The sequence below is a fragment of the Macrosteles quadrilineatus genome, unplaced genomic scaffold, assembly GCF_028750875.1.
Source record: "Macrosteles quadrilineatus isolate MER2022 unplaced genomic scaffold, UCM_ALF_1.0 Scaffold_6__1_contigs__length_79288215, whole genome shotgun sequence".
Taxonomy (NCBI): domain Eukaryota; kingdom Metazoa; phylum Arthropoda; class Insecta; order Hemiptera; family Cicadellidae; genus Macrosteles; species Macrosteles quadrilineatus.
Window position 1 is genome coordinate 61,689,521 of NW_026542599.1, and position 19,078 is coordinate 61,708,598.

General features: G+C 31.4%; 1 protein-coding gene across 2 annotated transcripts in view; it reads right to left on the bottom strand.

Moving 5' to 3' along the window:
* Positions 1-16,112: 16,112 nt before the first annotated feature.
* Positions 16,113-19,078, bottom strand: part of LOC128997203 (lachesin-like) — a 255,507-nt gene continuing 252,541 nt past the window's right edge. For both annotated transcript variants that reach the window (XM_054422806.1, XM_054422807.1), the window contains exons 6-9: positions 18,619-18,903; positions 18,269-18,328; positions 17,590-17,736; positions 16,113-16,338 (exon numbers count right to left, since the gene is read on the bottom strand). In XM_054422806.1, coding sequence (XP_054278781.1) covers positions 16,256-16,338; positions 17,590-17,736; positions 18,269-18,328; positions 18,619-18,903 — 575 coding nt within the window. In that variant the 3' untranslated portion in view covers positions 16,113-16,255. The remainder of the gene's footprint in view (positions 16,339-17,589; positions 17,737-18,268; positions 18,329-18,618; positions 18,904-19,078) is intronic.

Consider the following 19,078-nt stretch of genomic DNA (forward strand, 5'->3'; position numbering starts at 1 on the left):
AAAATATTAGGAGATATCCGAACATCTAAAATTACAAAAAAACTGTGGAACATTCTGCAAAAGGACATATACAATCCAATCAATAAAAACCCCTTTTTAGTGTCAAGCTTAATAATAACCACACGGTAATAACTAAAAGTTAAACTCATAATAAAATAATATAACATACCAAACCCAACCAGTATTATACTAATAGCCAATACCTAAAGCTTCGAAGGGTATATTACCAGATGTCTGACGTGGAGCCAACTTGTCAATCAGTTAGCAATTATTGCAAATTCGTAGAGAAGATTGTTTGCTGATTAGGTTTGATATTACACCTGTCTAGTAACACTGTTGTTTAATGGTACCATACAATTGTAATTGTGACTTTGTATATATTTTAATTTAATTTACAATATTCTAATGAGATAATGTATACCTTTATGTGTTTTACTAAACCAGAATAACTGTGGAATATTGTATACTTTTAATTTGAATATAAAGATTTATATTTTTACACTTAAACCTCACTAATCAAAATAAATTAATATCAGAAATATATAAAAAAATTATAGCGTTTTGAAAGATTTTAAAAGTATTTATCATAATAATGTAGGCATAGGAATTTTGTTGGTGGGTTGGCAGTGACCAAGGCAGCGTTGTCATGAGTTCGAATCCTGGTACCTTCTACTACTTTTGATACAGTTTTGATAGTAAAGTTCACCCTCATACTCTACTGTCACACCCCATGCTTTCGCGTATACGTTCTAAGAACACTGCACAGTGCACAGGCCTCTGTAGTCCATGTGGATGGGCAAATGCAAGGTAAAAGAGGTGGCCAATATATTTCTTTTTATTTAAAATTCCTAATACTAACTACCTAATAAGATACTTAATTTAGAATTAACTAGACCAATAGTGAATAGAATTATTAACTTGAAGAATTATTTTCTCTTTATGATAAATAGTTATTTGTGCAACTAGTGAGCAAATGGAGCAATTGACTCACTCGAGAGAAATACTTACTCACGAACCGTAGGCGAGTGAGGAATGGCTTCTCGAGTGAGGCAATTGCACTTTGCACTCGAGTTGCACATTATATTTTTCCTACAGTTACCATAAAACAAATAAATTGGTATATAAACGTGACATATTTTTACACAGAAGTGAATTTTTAATATTACATTTAATGATACAACAGTACAATAGCTGACCAGCTGATTTACAGCCAGTGCTGCCAACGTATTTCGCGAGCATACGACCTTGTCTGCATGTTACGCGCTCACTATTTCGTGCCTTAACGTTGCAAATATGGAGTGAGACAATGTTAACATTGTCTCACTGATGAGTGAATTGGCCACTTTGCTTTCTCAAATCAGTGAGAGAACATGTATATTGTTAGGTAACTGTAGGAAAATCAATTTTTATTTGAAAAGTGTCATTATACCTCCAAACACCAATTCAAGTCACTGTCATCATAGGTACAAATTAACTAAACATATTTAATGTGTATTAGGTGTTATTTTCTACGATTAACATTTAGAACAGCTAGTTGGTAGTTCAAGGAACAGTTTGATAAGGCTGACATAGTCACAGCTAAATAAACAAGTCCAAACATACTGATTTGTTTGTTTTTCAATTAACTCGCGCGTAGCCATATTATAAACTATATTAAGCTTAACATTGTAAGTTGTACAACACTCGTTTAAGTTAAAAAAAATATATATTAGTATGATCTTTCACCTGTTCAAAGTACATGAAAACCTTATAAAAAATATTTCATACCAAACAGTGTCTGTTTATTAAGGGTACAAATTAAAATAGGTTAACTTCATAAGAAATCAACTGGATAAACAGGTAGGAGGTAATTGACTGGTGCTATCTTAAGGCTAAGCCCCGATTACCTTGGATCCGGAGAAAGCTTAACAATGTAATTGTAGTCAAATTACTCAGTTAGTGACATTTCACACTTTACACTCAACAAGGATACTTGGCTTTTTGAAAATTACCTATATATATATTTTAGTTCTTTATATTTATATAACTATGTATAACTTATTATTTTTTAACATGTCAGTAAATATTTCAAACCCGCCTCTATGGGAAGGCAATTTCACCTTTGAAACTTCAACTTATAAGGTATGTTAATATTCAGTTATTTATTCCCATTTTACATGTAGTTCTGGAACTTATTGAAGACCTTGACATTATTTATATTATTAGTTATTTTGGTATTTTATTAATTAAATCAAATTAGTTATTAGGAAAACAAGAAAATAATATGGCTTACATAAAAGTAGTAGAACAAAAATAATATAATCTTTGTCTATCAATTTTTATTCGAGGACTGACTATGTGATAATGGAGTCAATATTAAGATTCAGATGAGAAAGGAATCATCCTATAACGAGGTGAACTAGATTATTATCAGACTAAAAGCAAAGAAATAATGGACACAAAGTCAATTTTTAAATTTAAAACTTAAGATCTGTCTAGAAGTCGCTGATATTTAAATAGAATCCAACATTTTCATTACTTTTATCTGACAAGTTAACTGTTCTTACAGTTTCATTACACTAATAATTAACAACATTTCTTAATTCACTTGTGAATATAAACTAAAAGACATGTGCATTTAAATATTGATTATATGTTAGTAAATTGTTAAACGATAGACTAAAAAAGTATAATAACTGGTGATAAGTAAACATTAGTCAGTAGTTAATCACGAATTGTAGTCCTGAGTCGTTGACTTGGCGGTACCGTGACGGACTACGAAGTGTAGTAAACGATACGAAATATATGAGCTCGTGTTCTGATTCCCGCAACAAAATATTATCAAAACTATACTGGTTTTACATACTAGAGGTATATTTTCAAATTATTCTGTAAGATATTATAATCAAGACGCACTGTTAGGTTGTAGATCATATGCTTAAAGTCAAATAAAAATAGATTAAATATAGTTTGAAAATAATTTTTTTTTTTGTTCTTACAAATAATTCTTGCATCTTTATTACTAAATTAACCTTCCTTCATAACTTTTCTGTTATTTATATTATACTAATGATTATTTGAACGATTCTAACACTCATTTAGGAAGTCGAACTATTATTTACTGTTATTACAAAAATAAATAGTTTTAATATATATATTTGTGTGCAAAGACTATACTATTATAAAATAGATCATACTTCTAAATTAAAGTTATAATTCTATTAGGGATAATATCAGCCCCAACAATAGTTTCGGATTTAAATTAAATGTGGTGAATAATTGTATTACAAATCACGAACAAATGTTTTTTTTCCAAACGTTAATAAAAAGTTATACACAAAATGTTTGAGAACAGGTAGAAATCGTAATAATGCACGAAAATATGAACATACATCGAAGTAATATTCAGTAATGCCGCGTTTTTAATGAAGTTGAATACCAAAAATGTTTCTCTTTGTTAAAACCAGACATGTAAGTTTACTTCACTTTCCATTTAGTTACTTGGAAACCTTTTTAACACGTCTCTTGTGTCGCGTTGCTTTGGAAAGAGTAGATAAGGAAGGCACAAAACATTTGTAGTTCGAACGCACACATAAAAACATCTGAATCATTGAATATTTATGTTTATTTGGACAATCCTAACCCCGTGCGATATAGAATAGCCTTAACCACTTTTAATATTAGGACTGCATAAATTACTATTACACTACATATTATTAATTTATAGCAATGGTACTTAAATGAATATTTTTGTAATACAAATCAAGCACTAGCACATTATTTATTCGGCGCATCAAGTTTTAAAAACTGAAATTTACATTTAAATTGGAATTAAAGAAATTGAATTTAATTTGTTTCAATAAAGTTGTTTGTGGTAACTAATATTAACCCCTGAAAATGATCGTTGATCCTATCTTATCTATGTTTCAGTATTAAAATAGTTAAGAGTGGCCATCCTATTTAGATAACTAAATTAGGGGAGCAAAAAAATTAACAGCCTTTTATCATACGAATCACTACAAAAACAATTGTATGTGTAAATCTTATAATCCTCTAAATACTTAGCAAGAATATAGGGTGTAAAAGTAAGCCTTGTTTGTAATTATACTTTATATAGGTAGAAATAATGCGTGAATGTATAGAGTAACTAGTATTACTCGTATTTGATGTAATTGCACGAGTTTTGGGAGCATTTTTAAGAACGATAACGTGAGTATTAAGTTTTTGGTTGGGTTTGATGTTTACCTATTTAGTATAATATTTCTGGGAATGATGTATATCACATATCTCGTTACAGTTTCACTTATGTCAAGAAATGGAATCAAGGCAATAATAAATAAAAAAAGAGCTTAAAAAGCAACTATAATAAATTTCAAAAAGTCCATATATATTTTCTCCGTATTTCTTTTCTTCATATACAATTGTTATCCTGAGTTCTCGTGTTACAACATGAGTTGCAATCGGTAGGATATTTGTAGTTATGAGCATACAAAATATGCTTTGAATATAAACTTAATCTTTGTTCAAGTAGGATTTAACTGTCGCCTTACGGCTAATTGGTCACCTAAGGATGTTTAATTTTAAAACTACAAAAGGAGCCGGGCAATTTACTTTTTAAATATACATTTTGAGGAAATGCCAAATCTTATGTAACTATCTAGCACGAAATGAGCGAAGTTGTTACTTAATACCAATATGGAAACATTATCACTGGCATTAATTAGTATACTTAAAACATTCTTACAGAGTCTAACAATATAGCAGCAAAATATAACTTTTGTGTAGTTAAGTAAAGGTGAGAGTGCTTCGTATTAAACGAATTATAAACTTACCTCAAAGGTTCTTTGTGACTACCTGTAACTTTGCTACACCATACTGATATCCATTAATGTATTGTATTATTATTTTTACCAAGCGTAACAAATATAAATCTGAAAAGGTAATATTATATTTAATATCCCTACAACCTGCAGACGCTACTCTGTTAAATAAGTAAATTCCATAAAAACACAATCATTACGTTTTTAAATTAAGCTACAACTGTATTAAAAACTAATAACTTATTGGTAGTATGCAATCAAGGGGAGCGAGCTGGCGTAGTGGTTAGAGCGCGGGACTTCAGTCCCTGAGGTCCCGGGTTCGATCCCCGCCAAGTCACCAATGGATTTAATGTAAGTGATAATGCCGCAACCCCTAGGTCTAGCCTGAAGTAATGCGAAAAACAATCCCAGGCTCGTGCCTAGCGTCCTAGGACAAAAAAGTATGCAATCAAACGTATTTGGTTTTTAAAAATGCTACTGATTATTAAGTGCTTATCAGGGTGAATACAATGAACTCAGGGTGTATTACAAACACGGTATTATAAGTATTATAATGCATCAAGAGATGCAATAATAAACATTATTTTTAACTTGTAAAATTCAGATACAAATCTATGAAGTTTTGAAAAAGTAATTTTTCTTTACATTTTAAAGGAAAACGTATAAGAATGTTTATAAAATATATAGACGAAATAAATTTACGTACTATATGCCTTTAAAAACGCTTATTTAAATAGACTATAAATTAACGACTCCCTGTGTAATCTGTAAACTTAATTGGAAACATTTTTATCGGATCCATAAAACTATAATATGTAAACCAATTTTACAATGACAAAAATTAAAGAATAAAGATTTTGATGATAATATATCTGGCAAAAATGATTAGCCTTATTTACTGTTCATGAAAAACTTACCTGATTTACCAAAAAAATACAATATAGTTCAATAGTTATCTCTAATTGATTTCTAATTTATTAAAGTTATCTTTATATATTCCAACCTTCTGCCACACATGATGGTTTTAACATTTTTCAAAGATATAAAGGCAAAGTAAACATAAAAACATTAAACAAACGTTTGCAATTTGACATACTTAAAAATAAACAAGACGATTGCCTCAGAACATCCTCAATAGTAGGCTAGTCTAAGATAGTTGGTTGTTTTAAGCAATCACTCATGCTAAAATAATAAATACATCCTGGATTGTTGCTGATTCGTTACATAATTAAGAAAATCTACCTTTTGTGAATTATCGTAAGTTAAAACTATTTTATTTACATTTAAATATTATGGCAAAATATTGGGAAATACAAAAGACATTAACAGTTTTATGGAATTTAGCAAATCAATTTATTTTATCTGGATATCATCACTTTATTTGGAATGCGAAATAATCCTAAATTTAAATAAGCTGAAATCTAAAGGCAATCCAAAGTCCTATTTGACAGTACAAACTCTGTTACTCCCTACTTTGTTTTGTGAACTTAACAAAACTTCTCTTTTGATCCCTCTCTGACACCTTACTTGAGAAACAGAAGATAAAGTAAATGAATCTAAATGGGCTTAGGGTTGGAATACAAAACGAGAAACAGACCTAAGGCTTAACTGAAATCATCAGCTATTTGCCATAAGACTAAATGCATGTAATATTTGGTTTGTGTGATAAATGTGAAAAATTAGTGAAATATTTTACCTTTGTTAATACTTTTTTTCTTACTAGAGTTTGGTGAAATGTTTATTCTTATACGTTAATGTTAGGGCTATAGATATGACTGTTCAAAATTTGTATACTGCTATCAATCAGTTTTTTTAATATTTTAGAACTACGTCTGGTAAATATTTTTTTTATGAAACTATTTTTTATATATTCTAACAACACTATTATAGTAAAAAAAAAACTTGTGAACAACTATACTGTTTAAAAACAATTATTTTGCTTAAATGGGAAGGCTCTCTTAGTCGTTGTGTTAAAATAGTACAACTCAATAACTATATTGAACTGATATGGACAAGCACAATATACTAACATAAATTCTTAAAATTTTTGTTTAATCTTAAAATACCATTTACGGTTTAAAAATAAAACCCATTAAATAGAAAATTCAATATTGCTTAGAAAGTAAACGTTTTTTATAACATATTGCGATATAATTTTCTGAATTTAACGTTAAGTGCCGAGTCGTCTTAAATAGTCTGATGCTCTTTGGAGTCTCACACTACAGGCTTACCTGTGTGCGTAAATGCATTTCCCATCATTCCCTAGAAAAAGGCTTGTTTATTCCTATTCTAGACTTTTTTATTCGTAAAATATTAACTTTCAGTTTTTACTCATGCATTGAAACTCTATTGTTATATTACTATAACACAAGAAATATATTTTATAGACACGCGTTGGAATATTAACATGCATGGGAATGTGGAATGTATAGTATAATTGGATTTTTGCAGGACGAACGATATTTGCAAAGTACTTCTATCATTTAAAAGCTACTCATGAGAGCCCATCTGTTTCCATTATTTGGAGTGCTCGCTGCTCGTTTTACTTGAACACTACAAATTATTGATTACAATTTAAAGCTTTCTTTGTTTAGAAGTCTGTCCGAAGTTTAATTATATTTTTAATGCTTATCCATTAAGCTATATTTGTTGAACAGTTTTATCAAATTGATCATCTTGAGGTTAAATCTTACAAGTATAAGTATAAGTGATAAGTTATAAGTGATTGTTTAATAAAAAAAACAAGCTATTTTTAGTGTTTAGAACATAATATGAATAATTTTTAGACGGGTTCAGCAACTGTGTGGATGTAAAGGGTTATGTCATAGATAAACAAAATAATCTCTAACCACACAAAAAAATAACATCGTTGTTCTTAGCTAATCTTATTTATATGTTTAACGTTTTACATACCTCTAAACCTTTAAAATAATATTATGAAAACCATGTATGGTTAAAGTCTCTTAATCAACGGGTTCAACATCTCGTTTATAAAACATTTAACTGTAAAATATTTTGAGGTTTTATATTTTCAAAATATTATAACCTACTTTGTTTTGATATTTTATAAAAATGTTAATATTAACACACTTTATACAGGGTGAGTTTTAATTGTCCCCCCCCCCCAACTTTTTTCTACATTTTTTCAAATATCAATCCCAGACCACTTCCAAACATTGTTGGGTAGTAAGTACTTCATTTTGACAAGGTAGTCATTTCCGGCCGCCATCTTGGATCCGCCATATTGGATGCAAATTTTTTTTTTCAAATGTAAAGGTGGGGTTGTGACCCATTATTTCGAACTACATTTTTACCCTGATTACAATGCCGCAAATCGTTTTTAAAAATCTTGATTCATTCTAAAGTTACGAGGGCTTTTTAAAACTTTATTTTTAGCCCATTTTAACATTGTGCATTTACAAACTAAGACCATAATCCCAAAATAGTGCTAGATAATGATAAGTATACACTACCAGTAATTGTCCACCTATTTTCACTTGGTTATGACTGATGTATTTTTTTCGGCCGCCATCTTGGATCCGCCATTTTGAAATGTGATAAATTATTTTAAAAATGAAGGGGGTGTTGTGACCCATCATTTCGAACTACTTTTTTAAGCTAAACTCAATGCCGCAATCCATTTTTTGTTATCAAGTTTTATTTATAAAATATTGAATTTTTTTTGTTAAAAATGTCAATATTTCAAAATCAAAAAATGAAAATGAAAAATGGATTGCGGCATTGAGTTTAGCTTAAAAAAGTAGTTCGAAATGATGGGTCACAACACCCCCTTCATATTTAAAATAATTTATCACATTTCAAAATGGCGGATCCAAGATGGCGGCCGAAAAAAATACATCAGTCATAACCAAGTGAAAATAGGTGGACAATTACTGGTAGTGTATACTTATCATTATCTAGCACTATTTTGGGATTATGGTCTTAGTTTGTAAATGCACAATGTTAAAATGGGCTAAAAATAAAGTTTTAAAAAGCCCTCGTAACTTTAGAATGAATCAAGATTTTTAAAAACGGTTTGCGGCATTGTAATCAGGGTAAAAATTTAGTTCGAAATAATGGGTCACAACCCCACCTTTACATTTGAAAAAAAAATTTTGCATCCAATATGGCGGATCCAAGATGGCGGCCGGAAATGACTACCTTGTCAAAATGAAGTACTTACTACCCAACAATGTTTGGAAGTGGTCTGGGATTGATATTTGAAAAAATGTAGAAAAAAGTTAGGGGGGGGGGACAATTAAAACTCACCCTGTATAAATAATTGTATTGAAACAATCCATATTAACATTTTAGGAGCAGAGCTTCAGTAGATAATTATGATCCTTATAGACAAAATGTTATAATCATGACTTTGACTAAGTAATTTGACAAAGTAAGTTTTTTTGACTAAAAACTTAAAAATCATAAAAGAAATAAAAATAATAATTTTACAAGGGAAATATTTTCTTTATATTTTAACGGAAGGGTACAAATATTGTAAGCAGGAAGTGTTTGGCAATGTTGTGTGAGTAGGCTGGGAGTGTTGTAAAACAGTAACATGTTGTGCTGACCTACTGAAGGCTGTTATTTTAAGTAGGCCAATGCATTTTATCAGGGGTCAGTTTGGTGGGTAGTGTTTGCGTGGTGCACCAGAGGACTGGGTCCTGCTGGGGTAGCTGGAGCCCAGGGCCCTTAGCCTTGGGTCCAGGTAAGACTATGTTAGGGGTTTTCAAAATTGGGATTCATAGTCTTTTCCAAATTGGGGATTCAGTTTCTAAATAAATGATTTATACAGTTCCAGTCTACTCTTTCTACTCTACCTTTTTGATTCTTAGTTTATGTTTGAGTTATTTGTGTCTTTTTGGGTTTTAATAAAGTTTGGTTTGGTAAGCGAGTGCTGAGTTTCTTTTTCTGAGCTACGCCACCCAAAGTAACAGTGGGTATTTCAAGGAGAGAAATGCCTACCGTTACAATATTATATGATAAAAAATTTATTCTTACTTTCTCCCCCTATACATAGTACAGTTTATTGAGAAGGTATTGTTTTCGTCAAAATTTTCAAAACTAAGTTTTGAGTGGATATTGCCGTTTTGGGTCCTCCTGGACCTAGAAAAGTGGTTCATTTATTCATTTATTCATTCATTTAACGGTTACAACCAATACAGTTATATAAATTGTTGTGCATGCTTAACAGTAACAAATAAACTGATCAAGAGTGAATACATGGACGGCTGATCAATTATGATAATACTCTAAATAAATACAAGTGACAAAGATTGAGTGCAATAGAGTAACAATAAATAAATATTCTCAAAATAAATAAATGAAAAATTAATAACAGCGAGTACAAATTAATAAATAACAACGGTGAGTAACGATAATTAATAAATAACAACAGTGAGTAACAAATAATAAATAACAACTCTTAGACAACAATAACCAAGCCAGTGATGCAATAAAATATGTAGTGTGTAACAAATATGTGTAATAAATATGCTCTTTGGTAACAATGACCTAACCAACAAATATCATATAAAATGAAACATGCAAAAAGAGAATAATCACTATCAGGTAATACAACACAGCTACAAATTTCAGACTGTCCGAATCACAATATTCAGACTGTGTTGCAGGGAATCACTATAGTAGCCTCTGGACTTCTCTCTTGAAGGAGTTGGCCGAGACGCCGAAGAAGTTCAGCCGAGGAGCAAAAATGCTGCCAAGTCTTAGCAGTCTTGAAGTGCCATGGTGATAAGCGTAGTAGCAGGGCTCGAACCTTCTCCGGAAGATGGTCCCGGAACGTGTTCCTCTAGGAATTGTGAAGTCAATGCCGGACAAGAGAGCAGGGCAGTCCAGGAGACCATTCACCAGCTTGTAAAGGAAGAAGAGGTCAAGATTAGTTCTTCCTAACTGGAGTGGTTTGAGATCAAAAAGCTCTTCGACCTCTCTAATAGGCGTTTCTATGTAGTCAAAGCCAATCCTACATCCCAGCAGTCTGACAAAACGGATTTGGATCTTGTTCAGCATATATTGATGTTCGAGTTGATACGGTGACCATAAAATGGATCCGTACTCCATAATTGGTCGGACTAGAGTTTTGTACAGAATAACAAGTGGTCTTGGTGAGTTGAAATCCCTTGTAGATCTCATAATGAACCAAACAAGAGAGGATGCCCTGTTAACTATGTAATTCAAGTGCCTTTCCGGACTGAGGGTAGAAGTCATTACTATCCCCAGGTCCTTGGACTCATCAACTCTTTTCAGGACAGAGCCATCAATCGAGTAGTCATGGAGAACACCGCCCTTTCCACGCTTAAAGGTCATGACCTGGCATTTTGAAATGTTGAGCTCCATGGCATTGGCATGGCACCACTCCTCGATACGGTCTAAGGTAAGCTGAAGATCTGCACAGCTCTGAGGGGAAGTGACTCTGCATAAAACCTTCAGATCATCGGCAAACATAAGGTAATCAGTCTTGATAATGAGACCAATGTCATCGATAAAGGCATTAAATAGTAGTGGGCCAAGATGTGAACCCTGAGGTACCCCAGACGTGACGCCAAAAGGCATGGAGATTGACCCCTCGTATTTCACCAGTAGAGAGTGACCACTCAAGTAGTCCTTGAGCCAGTTCAGTAGAGAGCCACAGATGCCATATCCTTCCAACTTGGCAACTAAGAGGCGGTGATTGACCTTATCAAAGGCCTTAGAGTAGTCAAGGTAAACACAATCCACTGAAGATGACTCCATAAACGCTGACATAATATACTCTTGAAAGTGGAGTAGGTTGGCGAGTGTCGACCTCCCATGTCTAAAGCCATGCTGGTTGTCTGAGAGAAATCCGTTGAGATTATGGACGAGGTAGTCAAGGACTATGCTTTCGAAAATCTTGGCAAGGCTGGATTGAATTGCAATAGGCCTGTAGTTTCTCACATTCTTCCTATCCCCGGACTTGAATATGGGAACCACATAGCTTTCCTTGAGTGAAGAGGGAAAGAGTCCAGCTGCCAAGAGAGCATTGAAGAGTATGGCCAAGATAGGAGCGAGGACAGGGGCACAATATTTGAGAGCCACAGGTGGTATTCCATCAGGGCCAGCTCCCTTGTTGGGGTTTAGAGATTCTAGCTTTGATTGCACATCAAGAGCAGATACTTGAAAACCTGAAAGGCTGATGTTAGTGCCATAATCGAAGTTGGTTTCAGAAGTAATGTTTCTGTGTGTGAGTCCATCTGTATAGGTGGTCTGTATCGTACAGAGTTAAAGACCACACCTGAAGTACGATTTTAGAGAACTTTATTATGCAGGTAAGGTACTAATCCATGCAATAAACAGGCGTTTTGTTAATTTGTTTTTTAATTTTGATTTTGTATGGTAATTTTCCCATCAAAACTTATAAATTAACAGACACATCGAAAGTTGATAAGCATTTTGTATGTCATAACCCTTTAAATTCTGAACAAAATGGTATAACTCATATCGCTTTAAAATTACAGTTATTTGAAGCTTACGTTACTTTCTCATAAAAAACTCAATAAAAATGGAATATTTTTTCCGATTTTTTAGAAATAGCCGGTTTTGATTAAAATTTGTATGTTATGTCCTTATAATATATAATATGGTCTAAAATAGTGCAAACCCCTATTGCTGTACAATTTTAGCTCAAAGCTATAAGATATAGTTACTCCTACCACACATAAGAAAGGTTGTTTACATACTTAAAAGATAAAGCATGTGTCTAATTGCTGATACCATTTATTTTGTCCTTCGAAGGTTTTTTAGCAGCTATATCTTAAACACAAATAAATATAAATAAATATTGTTCAACCCATATTTGAAATAGTACAAAAGGAATCGATTTTATATGTTATGAAACTTAATACAACAGCAAGATTAATAGTGTAAACACCTAATAAAGCTCTGTTCCCTCAAATGTTAATATTTAACAATCCAGAAAGCTTGTCTGTTAAACGTCAAATTACTTTTACAATCTAGATTGCTTAAATCATTTTCCAAAAGGATGTTGAAATTGTCGAGCTTGCATTACAAATCACGTACACGTAATTTATCATTTGATATATTTTAGTATAAAAAAGGCCTAACCCATCGGTAAAGTTAAGATAATACCAAAATATTTTTCTTTAATTATAGAGCGTTTTTTTTTTGGTCAGGACAGGACTCTGGTTAATTCTGTCATTGTTTTCTGCAGATATTTCTAGAAATTTCATAAAATATACTCTGGATTTCCGGCCGAGGTATCTTGTTAAAAAAGTTTCCGCTTGACGATAGAGCCGTTTCAGACATCCATCACTCCATCATTCAGACGACCATCATTCAGACATGATGTTCTGTTCAAGGTAGAGTTTCCACTATCCACGGGTACGTAGGAAATGTATGGCCTAGCCCTCAACAATTTCAATTATGTTTAACTTTTCAACATTACTATTGCTCAGAAATGTTTTCCAGAGTTGAATTAGTGGTTATAAAATAGTACAGTAAAATGCCATTTTCCATAAAGCCCATCTTCATGTTGTTAAATAACCAAATCAGTTAAGCATTTATAATTATTTTAGTGTCACCTGCTAAATTGTGAGCTAAGCTGGACTTTTAATGTTAACTGTTTCTGGTCTAGCAATAACTTTGCATGTGCTGAAATCTCACAAAGGGGATTTTCCATTTTATTTACAATAATGTTTGAAACAATTTCAGTAAAATTTGTAGTTTTAAAAGATTTTATATGTCAATTATAGAAAAGATTGCATAGTAACATGACGTTTATATTTTTTTAAATAACTTCTCATTTTATATCATATATGCAAGATAACTTATGCATTGTACATTTATTAGGGCGGATAAGTAATATTATATAAATTTATTTTGAACTAATTTAGAGGAATTATCTATTTTTTTCTACAAGATAAAACAACTCTACTGATGTAAATATGAATGTGGCAAACATGTTTAAACATTTTGACGGCATCAGGCAACGGACAGACGAATAACAACTAGCTTTTAAAAATTGCTTTCAATTTTGTTTGACTGGGTATAAGTTCATCTAATCAAATAATTATGCCTACGGTTTGAAATTATTATGGCTTTATGGGGCAGAATACCGAAAATTCTATATGCAGAGTATATTCCATAAGAATATGTTTATAATGTTTAAGTTCTTATTCAGAGGATAAAACTGTTTTACAGCCTGAACGACTTTCCGGTGTTTGATCAATTAATCATTTGTGTCCTTATCACTATTGTACTGCTAACTAATCTGAAATTTAAATAAGCTGAAATCTAAAGGCAATCCAAAGTCTACTTGACAGTCCAACGTCTGTTACTTCTCTCTTTGTATTGTGACTTTACAAAACTTTTCCTCTGGACTTTCTCTAATACCTTACTTGAAAAACGGAAGATAAAGTAAACGAATCAAAATGGGTTTCAGGTTGGAATATAAAACAAGGGAAAGACAATGGCTTAACAAAATATTGAAAATGGCTGGGATATTTCTCTTGAACCTAAACCCAGTTTACAATTTTCTCGCATAATTACTCTGAACAGGTAAAATGTATAAGATTACTTAAAGCAGTTTAGTTTAATACTTTATTCATTACCTAATAATAATGTAACGTGATAGAAATAAATAATGATAGAAAAAATTGTAAAAAATACCAGTTATTCTTCTGTTTGTATAATGATTTATATAATTCTATGTTCTAAGAGAGATCATTGGTGAATATTCCCTTACATAAAACTATTAGTCAGTAAATAGAGCAATGTTTCTTAAAATGTATTATATATCACTAGTAATTAGTAGAAACTTTCTAAAATATTAATTCTAAATTTGATTTGTTAAAAATATTTAAAAAATATATATTAAATTAAAGTTTATAATAATTTTCATAATAAGTGAGAATTGTCGAAATCATAATTTTTTTTTTCGAATTAAGATACAAATAAATAATGTATTTATGTATTATGTATGCATGTATGACTCATTGAGAACATTGCACATTAGTCAATATCGAAACTTTGTGTGATTGCCCTAGTTCTCAAATACACTTTTTAAATAGTTTTCTCATAGTGTATCTTTTTTAGCAACGTTTGCTCATATTGTATATGACATACTGCCCAAAAACATGATACATTACAAAAGATGACGACAATATAAGTTCTTTGTATTTATAAAATATTACACATTTTATTCAGACAAACTCCTTCTGTCAAAAATTACTCGTTTTTTCAACAAAGGAACTTGTACAAGGTGTATTAAAATTAATGACCCTCAATGTTAAAGATTTTATTATTTTAATAACAAGTATTGCACTAAATTAACACAAAATATTACGCACCTTAGCCTATAACTGCATTTGTACACTTATGAACAATAAATAGATTTTCATGATCATTGTAACTCTTTATCATGCAACGAATCGTAGGAAAGTATTGGTAAAATAAAGTTAGGTGTTGGCATAGTTATAGCTGGAGTAGATAAACTTGGGTGACCTATATACAATAGGTATTGTAAATATTATAGATAAAAGTAATGTGCAGTACATTTAATAATTCTTAGAGCGTTGTTATACAATTTGATACGTTTTAACAATGCTTAAAAAATATAACGATTTACTGTGAACGATTATGCCATGTGAAACAATTACTATTTCATCGAAAAACAATTGATAGGAAAAATGGTTTGGTATTACTACTATTTACTATAAGTTTCGTTTTTATAAAAACAAAACTCAAGAATAATAATAAATTTAATAAGACAACTATACAATTTCGACACAAAAATAACGATAGTCCATTTTAAAGTAAAAACACATAAAATTGTTTTTCAATTGTTTAAAAGGTCAAAATATACACTTGTAAAATACAATAGGTAACAATAGAATTATTTCTTATAAACGATCCGTTTTCTACATCATATCTTCGTAATATTTCCCTCATTTTAATTTTTTGTTAAATTAAGATACTACGCCTTATTATGGTGTTTATACGAGTAAATGTTAGTTAAATCGTAAATAAATGTTTTAAAATACAATGTTCTGTCCTTTACAAATAATTTGTTGATAAATCCATTTGAACTACTAATGCTTTAAGTGACAATTAAGTAACATGTAAATACTTAAATTGCTCTTTTCACAAAGGTAATATTTAAAATAATTTATATTACAAATCCTTTACTTCTACACGATCATTTGTCACGTTAAGTAATGATCATTTATTTCAAAGTGTTTTAATAGGAACGTTAATTTACCTAAGCCAATAATTTATAAACGCTCTACTAATTAACAGTTTACAAATTTACTACTCAATTATTTACATGTAACTGTGAGCTTGATATATCGTTAGTGTCATATTGACAATTTCCTTATTTACAGAATGTACATTGTATGTACAAATGATGAATTTACAGCTTGATCACATACACTTTATAATTAAAAACGCAACAAACTAAATCAGTAACACGATGTGATGATTGTTAAAGTTGTTATCTGTAGTAAAAGCCTCCAGAACTCTGCTTTGTTGGCGTGGCCGCAATCTGAAAAATGTTGAATCAATATGTAATCTTTTTGATTTCGTTAACAAATATTATTAAAAACAGTTTCTTGAATATTTCCTCGGTATAATTTATATAGGAACCATGAACTTAATGGTGGATATAAAACTGAGTTGAGGTTTAAGATTACTTAAAAATTTTATTCTAAGAGAGGTTTCTACCAATTGCCCTATGTCAGCTGTCTTTACAGAAAAGCTTGGTTTTATAATCACTAAATTAGAAATGTTGTGTTACAACCAGTTACAAAAGGGTATTCTCCCAAATTTCGTAATAAAATTTCTCAAGGCATTTACGTCATTTGTAACAGGTGTAAATTTCAGTGGAAATTTCCATCTAATCTCGTCTCTTCTAACTATAGACTAAATAGATATATACTTAAAATATCAAGAAAATGCAGAGTTGCAGAGCCTTTTTCCCTTTTTATTTAATTTCAATTACACAGAAGGAAAGTCAAACTGTGTATAGCTTAAATAGAGCAGCAATGCCCGTCGTATTGGTTGAATGTCACCTCAAAAATGTGCATACGAAAAGGGATTGAATTTTAATAATATGTTCACCCTGAATTCTGTAATGAGGGATTTGAAAGATTCATTTATAATGTTCCTGTTTGTCTACACACCTTCTGTATTACCCTTAATTTCTTTTGTTTTAACCTTTCGTGTTGAAATGATGTTTTTGTAGTTTACGGTTGAAAAATAAATATATCTTTTGTATTATTTTGAGGTAGTATGTTTAATATGTTTATTTATTTTTTTTATTACTCATCTACACATATTTAGGATAGGTAAATATCTGCTAGTACACTTTATTGCAGAAATTAATATGATACTTTTGCTACGTTCGAAGTTAATTTTTAGCGATGATGAGTTTATTTACGTAAGAGATTAATGCAGATATACTCCATCACAATCGGCAAAAAAGAATGTTGACACTCAAACTTCCCTGGTGCCCAACCCAAGTTTGCATTTTTTATTTTGTTGCAAAATATCAGAAATAATCTTTTCAACAACATAGTTTTGTCACTCAATAACAATTAAAAGTTTACCATAAGCTCACAAACATATCTTCGAATATTTTTCTATGTTATAACGTTAGGTAACTTCCTTTACTACTCAAAAACACCGGGGTACAAAAGAAACTCGCTGTTTGGGCCTGATTGTTCAATGAAATGGGAGGGGGAACTTGATGAGTCCCTGGGGAAATAAAAGCTATCCAGTGGCAATCTAGGCCTACCTGAGGCGGAGAGCTGGTTGTGGGGGGGCGGGGGCAGGTCTCGTGGGGGAAGAACTTCCTCTCTGTTGAACTGAGCGGGGGTGAACGATTTAGGGGTGACTCCAAGCTGAGATTGCTTTGTGTCGTTTGAAGCCACTTGCCTCTCGACTGAAACAATGTCGTTATTTTTTATCACTTGTTTCATTTGGTGTTAATGAATACAGAAGTGGTCTTAAATTTCGCTGTGTTTCATTAAACATGCACAATGTTGGAATTAAAAATAAACAAATTCTTATCATTTTGTTAGTTTGAAATAGCTTTAAGTCATTAAATAATCGCTATGTCTTTGAGTTTTTGGATTCTTTGCAAATAGTTTTAATTAATAAAATGTTGTATGTGATTGTATTTCAAAAACTTTGTAAACGTCTATATACTTTATCACAATCGGCAAAAAGAATGTCACCTCAAATTTTACCCCTTTGGATAAAAAATACGGAGAGCTGTTTAACAATATGCATCATATAAGTATACACTAGTTGTCTTAATTTGCCAATATATTGCCTCATTTTCTTTGCATAGCTAATATTTCTTAAATAACAAAAGCTGAAATAATTTTTCTTTAATTTAAGTTTTGTATTAAACTGTATTAGATAAAGAAATTTTTACATTTCAAACTTCTTATAAACTAGAGTAGTATTACCTTCTTTGGTTGTAGTTTTTTCTTCAACGCTTTTGGGTGCTACTGACGGTTGTGGTATTTCTGGAAAAAAATAATATAAGCCTAGTTAGCATTTTTTATTATTGAAATATTTCCAATTTACAATATAGTAAGTTAATTGAACAATAAACGTACGGACACATCACGATGTGGTACGTATAAATATATGTTATTTTATTTAAAATATATGTATAGTGAATAACGTCTGTAGTCCTAAATCTAGCAGGAGTGACTTTGACGAAAAGGGTATCACTTTTACAAATTTAGGTAAATTAATTATTATAGTTTTAAATTCACATGGAAGAATGTTTCGATTGTGAATTTTAACTCACCATACAGCCTGATGGATCCTTCCGTCTCCCCTAAAGAGTTCTTGCTGATGCATCTGTATGTCCCAAAGTCCCTCGGCTGAAGGTTGTTTACTGTTAGTTTCATGTGAGATCTGTAGCTGTTCTCTGAAGTTTCTGTGCCATACTTGGACGTAGGCAGGAGCATCACGTTGTCGTACACCCAGTAGCTGATGGCCCGCGGGAACGCCTCGATGTGACAATCTATGGTGACGCTGGTGCCAACTGGAGCTCCCACCAGCTGGTTTGGTACCCAAATCATCGGGGAAACTGAGGAAAAAGGGGTTGTTTATCGATAAAGTTAACCATGTGTTTTTTAATGTATATTGCGGTAATCTATTTTGTCTTTGGATTAAAGGTCTGGTTCGGTTTTTATTTGTACATATATTTATCAATATTAATTCGTTATATTTGAGCAGATTTTAGTTTAAATCCGTCAGAAGTT